Source organism: Poecilia reticulata, chromosome 15 (assembly GCF_904066995.2).
Source record: "Poecilia reticulata chromosome 15, P_reticulata-male-v2, whole genome shotgun sequence".
NCBI classification, from domain to species: Eukaryota; Metazoa; Chordata; class Actinopteri; order Cyprinodontiformes; family Poeciliidae; genus Poecilia; species Poecilia reticulata.
In genome coordinates this window covers 21936581-21951133 of record NC_088844.1, presented here as the reverse complement: position 1 = coordinate 21951133, position 14553 = coordinate 21936581, and the positions used below count along the sequence as shown (strand labels likewise).

Genomic DNA, 14553 nt, shown 5'->3' with positions numbered 1-14553 from the left:
TTGAGTACCTTATTCATTAGTGACACTGAGAGTATGAAACCTGCTTATATATTTTAGTTAAGCTTGGAGTATAAATATTAAAATAGTTTTTTTTTCTTTCTTAGTGTAAGCTATGTAAAATGACAACAGATATATTGTTATGTTGTACAGGGTTAGGCTTTTTGTGACTGTCTAAATATTTAATTTAGAAAAGGAAAACAGAGGCTTACAAAAAATCAAATTGCTGACATCATTCATAGTCAAACATTACTATTGGTAGTGAGATGAAGCTTGTTTGGTAAAACAACTAATTTTGATTCTCAGTTGATGTGATATGCAGTGCCTTGCAAAAAAGTATTTATTCTTCCTGAACATTTTTACATTTTCTCAAACTACGACTACAATCTTCAATGCATTGAATGCAATATAACTATTTTTAAAAGTTATATTGCAAATAAATATGTTAAAAGAGAAGATACTTCTGTATTCAGCCTTCTTTACTCAGATGGCCTTAAGCAAATCACCTATTTAGAGAAAATCATCCAACTATTCATAGGTTAAATAGCTAAATCAACAGACTTATGGACTGAATAAATAAATAAAAATTCATTGCATTCACTTGCCATTCAGAGTTATCAGTTTGGAGAAAAAAAGCCTGGCTATTGTTTAGTAAAGTGTAATTGAATTGACTTGGTATGACTAAAATAAATGCATATACAAAATGTCTTGAAAACCATGTGTCATCTTGCTACAGTTATGAATAACTTTGTCTTGGTCTGTCATATAACATTAAAATGGAAAACACTGAAGTTTGAGGTTGTAAGGTTTCGAAATGTAAAAAAAGGAGGTGAATATAAGGCATTGTATGCTTGCGTAGGTCAGGGTTATGACATTGCTGAGGTCAGGAGGACTGTGCTGCTATCTGCAGCTTTCTTCAGCTTAACTGAAGGCTTTATATGGTAGCATAAGCCTGAGGATGTGTGTGACCACAATGGCTTAATGGAAATATGCTTTTACTTTTATAATTTATAAACTTAAAAAAAAAAACATTTAATATGAGGTCCTTATGGGTTTGAATATGCAAAAAAAAAAAAAAAAGTCAAATTTTCTTCAGTGATTTCAAGTGCACCTTCATTTGGGCCTCTGCCAGTGTGAACAGCAATCGTGCTGCCTGAAGCAGTGTAGACTCTGTGCACTGCAGAGAGGGGCATCCCCTGCAGGGTCTGCCTGTACCACCCCTCCATATGGTGGTCTGTTGTGTGCCTGGTGCCTGGGAGGTTTATCAAACCCGAGAGTCCAGTGTCTCAATTTCTGCTCCATTTTGGCATTTTTCTTCCTGACCCATCATTACGTTACACATGACTTACCAGCAGGATAGAACAGCAGCAGCCTCAAGCAGATGTTGCTCTGCCTGCGGTGTGGTACCAGTATGAATTAATTTTACATCCCATCCCATATTGTAGAAGGGGAAATGTGCATTAAGGATAAAAAGAGGATGTTTTTAATTCCCTATCATTTTCAAATGATGTGTTTAGTGGGTAATTTGAGCTATCAATGAATTAAATTGGACCCCTGGAGCCTCTCAGGCTCTATGGTGCTTAGATATAATTTGAAAAATTAATATAATCATAATAAACTCAGAAATCATATCCATAGTGACATATTGTACTTGAATAGAAACATTATAATTTATTCTGAGTGTAGTTTTGTTGTATTCAATGTAAGACAGGGAAAAGTTGTTTTTGTCCACTTTTATTCTTTAATATGACCAATATTTCTCATATTCAAGTGTGTATGAAAAAAAGTCACTGGTTTCTTAAAAAGCTAAATACAATAAGCATTAGATCAAGGCACATACAAGACTGGCCAAAGGGCATAAAATGCACTTTGGTTTTTCAATTGTAAAGAACCGTTAACTTCAAATCGTGGCAACAAAAAAAAGTGTCCATTTGGAAAATAATACAAAATAATACTCATTGGGGATTAAGGAGTTGCTGACACGGTGGTAATTTGTATGAAAGCCAACAAGATGGGGCTTTTTTGGCCTGTAGACTAGCATGACGTATGGTACATAGTACTAAAGAATGCCGCCATTGTCATTTGGCCATTCTACAAATAGAGTAGGTGGTAGTGGGGGGGTCTTATGTGTCAGCCAGACATGTCTACTTAGTTAAGGTTGATGTGCTTTATGCCCTGTGCTGTGGCCTACAATCCTATCAGATACATTGGAACCCTGCTTTGCTGTGTTTTGTCTACCTGTAAAACAGAGCAAAATAACACACCCAGCAAAGCGGAAATAATAACATCATGGCACCTCATTTTTAGTTATTCATAACCACACATTAGGTGAATACTTGAGTAAAATTCTTGGTCCGTAGTAAGTGGAGACGGCTCGTCTCTGCTCATTCTTTAAGATGCTTTCACGTGCCTGCTTGGTGAATTGGTCGATCGTCTGTGCCTTACATTGCTTGCCTTGTCATTTTTTTGCCTTTTTGTTTTTCTAACAGCCACAAAGTTAAAATAATGACCTGTGCTTATACTACAAGGTTTCCTAAAGTCTGATTGTTCAACACAGCAATGAAAACCCACTTTCACAGTTGACAAGTCATCATATCTTAATAGAACACAGAGTTTCTTTAGTCGGTTGGTAACCTTAAGCAAAGGAAATACAGTACAAATTACTACAAATCCCTAAAATATAGAATTGCATTTGATAGTTCAGTGACAGCCTGCAATTGGAATCTTCTCAGTCTTCATAAAATGTCCTTAAATATAAATTATATGGCAAATGTACAGAACATTGCTCCCTTAGTCTCATATATCCAGTGTTTTGTAAAAGTCTTGCCGCTCTGTTTTAGTCACACACTGCTCTTGGATGACTGTGTGCATCATCATGAATGGGAATGATCTGAATCTGGTATTCCACTGTCTCTGTAGCTCCTGTTGTTAATGCTGTTCTCATTGTGTGGACTTTTGTATAAACTTAAGCCATTTGGTGGGAAAATTGTGTGTATCACAAACTCCTCCTTGGACACGGGCAGATGATTTATAGGTATCATTTGAAAAGAAGTTTCTCTTATCTCCAGAATGGAGTTGTCCTTCTTGGTGCCAGCCTCAGCGTAGTCGTCCTTTCTCCGTCGACCTTTGTTGTAGGTGCAGTTCCTGGAAAAAAGCGACCCATTCCTGTGTACATACCAGCACACCAGTGCCAGCATGATTATTGCCAAAAGAGCCACGGCCCCTCCGATAATGGCAGCCAAAGGCAGACTGGAATTTTTATAAGGCTCTTTTTCCTGCTCTCTATTTAAAGTTGTAGTCGGTTGGTAGGATTTGTGAGGCCCGGTCTCTGTCTCGATGCAAACGGGGGTCTCATCTGACAGGTAAATATTGCTGGTCTCCATGGGAACCATGCATATCCTATAGGCGGAGTCTGGCTCCAGTGCAGTGAGCAGATACTCTGTCCTCTCTCCCTGCACAATGGTTTCAGTTATGGAGCCAAAGGCAGGGCTGTGTCCCAGCTTTAGCCAGCTGAGCCGCAGGGCAGTCATGGGTTGTGACACTCTCCATGATATATGAATTGCATCTGCACTACTTGATTTCACACTGATGGTGATGATCTTTCTGCCTGAAGAGCTGGTAGTACTGTGGTAATTCTTACTGATGTCAGGCCCTTTCACCACAGGCCTTCTGGTGACAAACGATGGCCACTGGGGCTGTGACGGGCGTAAATTGTTGGAGACTGTGCTTGTCTCGTATGTGGTGAGCAGTTCTGAATCAGCACAGTCAAACATATCTGTGGTCAGATCTTTAATAGCCATGCCTTTGACCTTATCTGGACCCTGGCACATGAAACCACGTACATTCACTTTTGTTGGCAGCGACCGCAACCAGTCCCGCACCCATTTCATCCTGCAAGTGCACTGCCATGGGTTGTTTCTCAGCAGAAGATGTGTAAGATTGTCCAAATCTTCAAATACACCCTGTGGGAGGCTACTGAGGTTGTTACCAGATAGGTCCAGGCGATACAGCTGCCTCAGGTAGGCAAAAGCCCCGGATGGCACCCTGTTTATGTGATTATCTTGTAGGTGCAGTTTTTCCAAACTGGTCCCTGGGAGGTTTGCCGGCGGTGAAGTCAGGGAGTTCCTCACCAGTGACAGCTCAGTCAAGTTGATCAAGTTGATGAAAGCCATTTCTCCAATCCCACGGTTGTTCAGAAGGTTGCCATCTAAGATTAGTCGCTTCAGATTGATGAGATCTTGTAACGATTGCTCTGAGATGGACGAGATGCGGTTGTCGTCAAAGCGCAGCTCCTCAATGCTCATGGGTAGGCCTATTGGGATGGTACTCAGATGGTTTCTGGAGAGAAAAAGCAGTCTCAAGTGATTACTGTCCCTGAAAGCCCCCTCTTCTATGCTGACTGCTGACACAGAGTTGTCATCCAGGTGAAGTTCCTCAATGTAAGGAATCTGAGCTAATGAGGCATGGGTTATCATCCGGACATTATTCTCTTGGAGGTGGAGCTCTTTTAGTCCAAGTGGAAGATTAGTTGGGAATTCATCCAGATTGTTGCAGTAAAGATAGATCTTCTCCACATCTACCAGTCCACGGAGCTCTGTGGGGATGCCTGAACTCTTGATGCGGTTGTTTTGCAGAAACAGCACTGTAGCATCCAGAGGCATCCCTGTAGGTATGGAAGTCAAGCCTCGGTCATTACAGTATATGAAGGTCCCGTCACAACGACAAGCTGAGGGACACGAGGCAGAGGTGACCAAGGGGTTTGCTAGACCCAGCAGCAGCCCAATCCTTATTAGGAAAAGGACAAAGGACTTGCAGTGACGTACCATCTTGAAGGTGCGTATCCTGGCAGTCTAATCACTCAAAGGGCCCTGGGGAAAAGAGCAGAAAAAGCAGATTAATGGACAAGGCCCTGAGAGAGGGAGCCAAATTCCAGTTTTTGTAATTGCTGCAGGTTTGAAAAGCTGCCTACAGCACTTTCTTGATTAAGTAACTGCTGAAAGAATCATTTTGCATTTTTCCATTTGACTGATATGAACTGATTATGGGGATTAAGGTGGGAAGGTGTATCTTAAGGTTTTACTTTTTTGCTTCTTTAGCGCTCACTGGAATTTGTTTTGTCATGCAAGTTTTCAGGGTCATTGAAAGTATGTCTTACGTTTTTGATCACAACTTACTAAGTTTTACATCTTTCATAATGCATTAAATCTTGATGCAGTGGTTTGCTTTTATTTTATTTTTTTGCAATTTGATGTCTTGGCTATTACAAGTTTCTTACAACTCTGGGTTGTAAAACCTTTGCAAATGGAGTTTTTAAAGTTTTTATTCCCCTCAATGTTGGTAACGTTGGGACAGTCGATTAAGACTATGAAAATAAAGTAGTATTCCCATTTTAATCAGCCCGAGAATACATTGGGGTTTAACTGTACATTCACACCCACATTTCTTTATCTTTTTAAAATAGGGATCTTGTGAATAAATCAAAAAGACTCAAAGCAATCTTTATTTACAATACCTTATTTAGACGAGGCTGTAAATCCTTTCCAGCGAAAGAAAAATCCAATCAAGATTTCTTCTTAAATTTGTTCTTATCCTCACTGAAAGAAACGGTCTGTCCAAAGGGAGGGAGGATGGGTTCTGGTGATATCCTGACCTGGTCAGTATTTGCCAAGCTGATCCTTGTTTGGACGATGACCTCTTCTGTGTTGTCAAAGGCTCATTCTTTCAATGCCTTTGCCATGGCAGATAAGCTTGCAGAAAAAGCATCCCTTGTTGCTAAAAAAGAAAAAAAAAGAACATGCACCCTTAGCTGATATTAAAAATCCCAGCGGCTGTTGCTGTAGCCAGGTTCAACAGCCATAGCAGCGCCTAAGGTTTTTTTGTGTTTTTATAGAGATCCGTGAGTCGGATGGCAAAGAATCCTTCCTGCCATCAGGCTCGTCAGACATGATGGGTTGACACAAAGCCGGTCTGAGCCATGCCAATCCCCTTGGCCACAGGCTCAATCCTGGCCTGTTTGCTTGTGCCGACCGTGCTTTCAGGTAACCCAGAATCCTCTGCTTCCTTGTTGAGGCAGTACACACATTAATCCAGGGCTCAAGATCTTTTTCCTGAAGCAGATAACCAGTGTCCCCTTCTTCTCTAGAGAGCAATATGGGATGAGTTGCTGTTCCTGAAGGGCCCAATCTCCCTCATGCATCTGCACCTCGAGTCATCATGGCCTCCTGGAACCTGGGACAGTGCTCTGAAAAAAATTACAATGATAACATTTAGTAGAGAAAAGCTCAAATAATAAAATATTGGGATTTATAATAGCTTACTAGTTAGTATTAGAACATTAGCAAATACTTGCTATCTAACTTTAGTATGTTCAAAAGTGTTCAATATTTATACCTGAAATGGTAATCTTGTATAATTATAGCTACTGTTACTATTTTACCTAATACTGGAATATCATTTATCAGCTAATAAAATATGATAATAAACAACAGGCTATTTGCAGCTCCTCACCTACTAGCCAATTCGATCATAATAATATGGCAATTGATAGCAACATGCTAATGCTAGCATGTCAATATTTTTCATACAAGTCTTGCTTTTTAATTGCAGCGGAAGAATCCAAATTCCTGTTCAGTTCAGCACAAACGAATAAGAGATTTTAACCAGGCAGTAAATATTTATATACGATATACAGTGGGTGGTAGACACATTCGTCACAAATTTCTCTTTTATAAATGTCGTTAGTAATGCCATTTGTACAAAAACTTAGTACTTAATTGAATAATAGTATTATTATAACACTCGGGTCAAGTAAGTTTAATTTTGATAAACGTTTAACAGAAATTGACTAATCAGCCTTTTCCTAGTTGATACTGATTTCAGTTTTTCTTTTATGTCTGACCTTCCAAGTTTAGCTTTAGATCAACCAGAAAAAAAAAAATATATATATATATATATTTCCGCTTTAATAAAAGCTGAGGAATAAAAAAGTTTATACTTTGGAGTTTAAACATATTTATTGGATAGAAAAAACTAATTATTTTTGGGTACCTGACCAAATTTATTTTATAGGTACATGCCAGTCTTAAAACCACTTTACAATGTCACATTCAAAACCCCCCTCTTTTCTTGCCTTTTAGTCCATTGACCTTTTACTCCCAGCTACTCTAAATAACCAAATCTTTTCTATGGAGATGGAGGAAAGAATGCTTGTGCATGCAAAACACATCTGTGATCTAGACCCCAAACTCAACAATAGGGGAGGGTGGAGCTCATGTGCCCTTCTCTCTCCGCTTCACTGCATAGTTGAGCTCTAAGTATTTTACAAGAGAACCGGTCCTGTGATTAAAAATAAAGCAGTCTGTCCAAATTCTTTTGCGTGATACAAAAACGGATCCAGTCAGAGCTTAGTGTAATTACTCGCCCTGTGAACGGTACCAGTGACATATGAAGTCCATTTGAATTTCATATTAAGCAGAGGATGGGTGTTGCATCCCACCAGGCTGCTCCCAGCTACTTCGTGTGACCCTTCACGCCCACCTCATCCTCTGCTTACACACACCGACTGCCGTTTTCTGCTCACGAAAATAGATTTCCTTCACCAAAGAAAATGTTACGTTTCCTCTCAGAACACAATAGCTCTGTAACTATCCGCGTGCCCTTATGCCTGCTACCGTGTGCTGTAAAACATTCAAAGGTAAATTAGGAACAAGAAGCCCAGCCGTTTAACAGTTGTAACCCCTGACAAGGAGAAGATTAGGGAATTGAGAGGCTTGTAACTCGATTACAACTCTTGAGATGCTGTCTCATAATAACAGCCCCCCCCCTTTCCTTCTGTTCCATCTAAACATGGGCTCTCTCTGTCCAGTATTACATTAGTAGTAGATTAGAGTCTAGGGAAAAAAAGCACCAGATGCGACCTCCAGTAACTTGTGGAATAAAGGGAGTCTGATGAGAGGAAAAAAAGATTAAATACAGTAATGGAGTTTTACAAAATGGCAGGATGAAAGAGGGATATGGCATATCGGTCTGTTGGAATGAACTCTTAATGCAGCACTTTGTTGAGCTATTTCAATAGAAAATTTGCTTTTTGTGAGAAGTTTTCCTTTTGATGAATATTGTTAAATATGTAGTTTCATTTAAATTGCTTGGAAATTTAGCATTTTATGAGAAATTTATTCTTTTTTTTGTTCCATCAAGCAAATTTTGACTTCTAAGGTTGTGCCATGGATTCATTCATCATTTATGGCACACCATAGAGTTTAGACACAAACAGGATAACATCAAGAACTTATGCCGATATTTTTAAAAGTTTCTGTGTCAAAGCTGCTAAATGTTCTGCTCCCTTTCCTCCACTTGTTGATGCACCCTGTGAAAGAGCTAACAGAAAGAATTCTCTTACAATTTTCTCTTACTTGCAAAAAACAAAAAAAATCAATTTAGCCTATTTGGAAATAAGTCAGCTTGCTGTAAAAATAAATTGTGTAAACCAAAGAAACAGCATTCTTACTAAAACTATCTGAAGAGTTACTAAATTTTTCAGGTGTCTGCCTTTGTTTCAAAATAACCCTTACAGTTTATCTTATGTTTGAACAGCAGGAAGGATTGTTGCTGTTATTTTGTTTTTATCCTGTCATAAGCATGTCGTACTACCCATGCCTACCTCTGTTTTTTGCTTATTTTTTGCCATCAGAATTGTTAGAACCTTAGGTAACAGTCTAGCTTTGGGTCAAGGTGTAAAACAAAATGGGGCAGTTATTTAATCAGATGGTGATTATTGGTATGTTGGGTAAGTTTTTGCTCAATTTAACAGAGCATTTTCGGGCCTGGGGATACTTGTCTTCCCTACTTTTTTTCTTTTTCCTCCACTCATCGGATTTCAGGAGAGAGTGGCCCCTCTTCATTGTTTCCTCCAAGGCAAGCATGCAGACCTTGAAGCCTCACAGAGAGGATCGGGGCTGGTGGGGTGGGGGTAATAAAAATGTAAACTTTTTATTAAAACTCATCTCATTTAAGCAGTGAATCAATCAAGCATTGTTATTGCTTTAACCTGTCATAAATGGCCCTTTATTTTTGCACATTTATTTACATTTGAACGTTTTTTTTTTTTGTGGAGCAACTGAAGTTGTGCCGAATTTTTTATATATTTTTTTTGTTTATTCTTTTGTGATGGATGCTTTTCTCCATCGTTTTGATAAGCTCCGCCAACAGGAGAGTGGGATTTCACTAGCTGTTACAAAGTGGAGTCTGCTTCGTTTAATCGGAACTGGCAAAGTTAAATTGACCATTGTGGGGGAAAAAAATGGGCGCGAGTGTGTTTACAGGGGAGAAGAGCAGGAGAGACATAAAGCTGGACACTGATAGCCATTGTGAGCAGAATACACACAAATGTACATTAGTCTGAAATAACAGAGACAAGGGCTCAATGCCCTGGAGTCATGTAGTCCACAAGAAATGCTACAAAATACCTCAAGCACAAACAATTTCATGCCTGTGTAATTATTGCAGAACATGATGACTTTTACTTTAGCAAAATACTGAAAGTTTTGTAGGCTTGCATTTATAGAGGAAAGAGCTGCGTAGAAATTGTAATGGCTGGCTGTTAAATTATTCATGAACTCTGAAATTAATTTTGAACCACAGTAGAGCTCTCCATTGGGAAATCAATTCCGTTTCTATGTTGTTCTGATATTCAGTCTAATTCACAATACTATTTCGAATTATGACTGATTGCACAGGTATAGTTTTTGTTGGATCTGTGATCAGTCCAGAAACGTGTGCATGTGCAAAATAGCACATTAAGTTATTTTAATATAGGATTTTTTCAATGGAAGTGGAAAACATGAATGATTTACCAGAATTATATCATTAAATTATAGGCATATCTTCTAGTAATGGACAAGTAAAAGTCTTGAAAGCCAGTTTGTCAATTATTATTTGAAACTTGTTTGTGTGTTTGATATGCAGAGAATTTCTTATTTCTTGGATGAAGACATCAGGGTACCTGGCTGGGGTCTACTGTGGTGCCAAATCACAATGAAACGTTCATGATCCTATTCGAAATCTAAGTGATGCAAATTATACCAAAAAAAAAAGAAGCAAAAACGGGGTGAAAAGAAAAATCTCTGAATGTTTCACAGATTTGGTATGTGGCCTCCTGGTGCTATCTCTAAATAGGCTGAACAGATGATACTTTTGCTGGCCCATTAATAACATATAGGCCCGAGACAGACGGGGGTCTCTCTTTTGTAGCTGGCTGAAAGGAGAGATCTGCAGCAGCTGCAATTGTTTTTCCCCACATGGGGGTGGTAGGCACTGCGAGATGAAATGTATGTATGCGTGTGTGTATGTGTGTGTGTCTTTGGTGAGCAAAACCCAAGACATGAATGCTTCGGTTAAGCTGCACAAACCTATCTCGGCTCAGGCCGGACACCTTTCCCAAAATAAAGGGATTTGTTAACCTCCCCGCTGTTTTATCCGAGGCACTCACAGTATTTATAGTTTTCTCCCAACTTTGGATTTCTTCTTGACAAAATGTGTGAAATTTGTTTCTTAAATCTTAGAAAACCTGGTAAAAGATGCACCTTAGCGACTCTGTAAAATATGAAAGAACTGCATCGGTTATTTTAGATTGAGGCCTGCAGTTCTGCAACGAAAATGCACATTTCTCCACATGAAACTGGGCATAAATATATATTTTATGCGTTCTTTTCTCCAATTAGACTATTCCATCCTTTGTGACCTGGTTAGCTGTTAATCTTCCATATGAGTTCCCTCTGAAAAACAACTGACTGGGGACTTTAGCCTCAGGCAAGCTATCAGAGAGGAACTGGGCCTGTCCTCATGACTGCCATGTTTAACCAGCTATCTTTTTCCATAATGAAAACAAGGAAAACCACCGTTGCTTTCCATGAGAGGACAAGCAAGAAGTTTGCTGTGTGCAGAAATGGTGCACAGCTTGTGCACAGCCTTGGGGCCATTATTTAGAGCCTGGATGACCTTATCGTCTCATGAAGATAAAAGGCTCTGTTAAATTGGATTAACAACTGTCCCTGCCTCAGTGTTGCCAATAGGCATGCCGCTATATTGTATTGGACTAATAGGATAAATATCAGTTTGGATGAAGGGAGAATAGCGCCGACCTGGTTTTAGTTTTAGGGATATGTTTCTGTGCGTTAACGAGGTTAACATTGCATTGCAAGCGTGCAATTAACCTATACGCGTCCTGATGCGCGTAAAACTTGCATAAATTTGCGCGTTGCATTGCACGCCTTTCTAAAACGTATAACTAGGTTATGATGACATTTTTTTTTCGTTGGATCTGCGCTAACAATCGATGGAAGTACTCCAGACAGCGACGGAGAACGAGCGTTTAGGCGGCATACAGTCTCCCCAGCTGCCCCTTCATGTCCAACTCCGCGGGATCTGCGCTGCAATTTCAGGAGCGCACCGGGGTGTCTTCTCAGGCTGCGACACCGAGACTGCTCCAGACAGTCAACCCCGCTAATCCCCTCCAAGTTTGCATATTCATCCCAGACCATTCCCATGCATACATGCGCCTCTCTGTGCAGTGCGTAAAATCTGGAATATTTGAAAGGAGCGCAAAGATTTGCGTTGTGCACTAGTGGTGCCGAGACTAAAATGTGATTGTGGAAATACAATACTGAGTTGGTGTTTTTTTTTGTTGTTTTTGTTTTTGTCATTGTTAGAAATGCAAAATTAAAGGGATTTTGCAGAGATCGCAGCAGCAAGTGGCAGGCACCGGGGGGGAAAGGCTTGAATTGGTGACATAAAAACATATTCTGTGTGCTGCAAAATCTGTGCAGCTGAAGAAACGCTTTTTGTGTTTGGAGAAAGGTGCGCTCACATTTTTTATTATTATGGATTTAAAAAGATTCGCGCCTGTCAGTATAGACAGGACCCGGTATTATTCGCCTGGAAAATAGGAGCAGTTCAGATTCACGCAACTCTTGAGGATTCCGCATTACTTTCAGTTAGTCGAAGAGAAAATCCAAAAGGCAAAAAGAGAGAAAAGGGAAACGCTTCCAACAGGACTGCTGTACCAGCAGAAAGATTACTTACCTCTCAAAACAACCAGCAAAATGAAAAGTAACAGGTATCCTCTTTAAGTGTGGCTCAGAAGAGGGAGAATAAAAATAAATAAAAAATAATCCAATCCGGGTTAATGAAAATTGAAACGCAGATCCAAGTGAAGAAAACGAAGAATAAACCCTCCTAACTCACACAGATTAAGAGCTAGTTGGAGTTTATCTGTAGCAGCACTGCTCTGTTTTCAGTGGCAGCCCCCCTCACACAAATACACAATCAACTGGCTGTGAGAGGACATGGGCGCAAGTGTGGACCTCAGTACAAATGTGGAGTTGTGTGCGCCTCTAGCTCTGCTTCAATAGAGCTCTGATGTCATCTGGGGGAGGTCCTTCCTTCTTTTGGTCTCTCTCTCTCTCTCTCTCTCTCTCTCTCTCTCTCTCTCTCTCTCTCTCCTCCGTCATGATCTCTGTTTTGGTGCTTGAAGATGCAGTTCCGATTAGGCGCACTAGGGGGAGTGGAGGAAAGAGGAAAAAGCAGAGATTCACTCACCATGTGCCACAAAAGTCAGAAGAGGACCCCAAAAATACAAGCATGTAATATGTGTGAGGATGTTGATAAATATTAGAAAAACTAATATTACATGTGTCACTTGATCTAGAGAACAAAATCAATGTCAGGTTTCCATAAAGAATGTTATCAGTTGTCATAAATTCTGCAAGGGGTGTTTTATCTCAGATGTGCTTTTTTCAGTCTTTGTACAATAGACAATTAAATGAGTTAGTGTTTTAAACATGAAAATACGTGAAGGGCTAAATAAAATCTGATTTTTCTTTTGTACATTGACAGCTAAAAGCTATTGTCTGATGTTGGACCAGAATAGTTTATAAGAAATTATGTGCACATTCTGTCAAATTATAACAAACCTTTATCCATTCACCCATCCATTATCTCAACTTATCTTTGCAGGGTCTGAAAGAGGGGGTTTAGTGCCTATCATTGAGATTTTACGTACTAAACAAACACAAAGTAGAGTAATTGTGAATTGGACCCCCCCCCCCCCAAAAAAAAAAAAAAAAAAAGATAAATGTGGCATTTATTTTTTTGCCCCATTTTACATTGATTTTCCTATAAACTCAGTGCAACCATTTGCCTTCGAAGGTCACCTAATTAGTGTGCAATTTAATCTCAAAGCTTCACCAGATGTTCTGTGAAGCTTTGAGTCTTACTAGAGAACACTAGTGAACAAATGACATAATGAAGAACATTAGTCAGAAACCAGCCAAAAGGCTCATACTAACGCTAATGGAAAGCTGCAGCGACTCACAGCTCAGGTGGGAGAAACGGTTACCAGAAAACAGTCATAAGGGTTGTCACATAGGGAGAATAGAAAACAGGTTAAGTACTTGAGTTAGATAAGATCGGTACTGAACTTTTCACCTAGATTCAGAACACTGTAGAAAAATAACACTCTCAGGCGCCTCATCCCACAGTGAAACATGTGAGTGGCTACATCATGCTGTGGGACTGCTTATCTTAATTAAGGACAGGTGAAAGTTGACAGGAAGATGGATGGAGATAAATACAGTCCCAGAGAAACCCCGTTGGGGTGCAGAAGTCTTGAGACTGGGATGAATGTGTCAGCAGGACAACAATCATAAACACATAATAAGAACTACAATGCAATGGTTTAGATAAAATCTTGTGTGTTCAAATGACCTAGTCAAAGGTGAGACCTAAATCCAGTTGATGTTGTACATTTAATCTCCTTGAGTTTGAGCCATACTTGAAAAAAGTGTCAACACAAGAATAGTAGAGATGCTTAAAGATGCTTGCAGCTGTAGTTTTAGAGAACAGTGGTTGAACAAAGATTTGACTTGGAGCGTCTGGACACACAAGCATACCACACTTTTCAGATTTTTATTTGTAAAACTTGTTTGAACACGTTGTTCCCTCTCTTTGCTACAATTATTTTGTTGAGTTTGACAAAAGTCCCCAAGAAGCGCATTAAAGTTTAAATTGTAACGTGACAAAATGTTGAAAGTTGGTTTACACAGCTGCTTATGTAGGCCTCTACTTATGAGCCTGCATTTGGATAATTACGAATAAGTGTATTAATACAGCATGGGCGTAAGCTGCTTTAACATACCTGAAGTGCCTCTTCACCTTTATTTGATTTTTTTTTTCTTTTCTATTTAGATGAAGCCAAACAACAGGTTCTGCTTCCCTTTGGGTCCAAAGCAGAAATGAGGCGGTCAGGGCTTTTACAGAAGAGTGTCTGACCTGGCCCACACCCTCTTAGCCTGCGTCATCTCCTGGGTTTTCCCCCTCTGGCTGCTTGACAAGTCGGACCCCACAGTCCCACACGTTGCGTTGCCATGCCATCTGTTTATTTCTTGTTGAATGGCATCATCTTGTTGATGCCTGTAGAGATCACCTCTCTGAGAGCTATAAAATTTCAAGTGAGAAATTTTAGACTCCTTCCCCGTTTGTCATTCACCGTTACCTTCGATA

General features: G+C 39.7%; 2 protein-coding genes across 2 annotated transcripts in view; one reads left to right on the top strand and one right to left on the bottom strand.

Moving 5' to 3' along the window:
- Positions 1 to 14553, top strand: part of macrod2 (mono-ADP ribosylhydrolase 2) — a 470247-nt gene that overhangs the window by 74379 nt on the left and 381315 nt on the right. The gene's annotated exons all lie outside the window — the stretch shown is intronic.
- Positions 1716 to 12625, bottom strand: flrt3 (fibronectin leucine rich transmembrane 3). Its single transcript, XM_008430200.3, has 3 exons — positions 12076 to 12625; positions 5510 to 6238; positions 1716 to 4865 (listed from the first exon to the last, which is right to left on the bottom strand). Exon 3 carries the CDS (start codon positions 4821 to 4823, stop codon positions 2871 to 2873), a length of 1953 nt encoding a protein of 650 aa, XP_008428422.1. The 5' UTR covers positions 4824 to 4865; positions 5510 to 6238; positions 12076 to 12625; the 3' UTR covers positions 1716 to 2870.

What these genes read in the sequence shown, in the direction of transcription:
- flrt3 (XM_008430200.3), bottom strand. Translation starts at nt 4,823, where the DNA reads ATGGTACGTCACTGCAAGTCCTTTGTCCTTTTCCTAATAAGGATTGGG.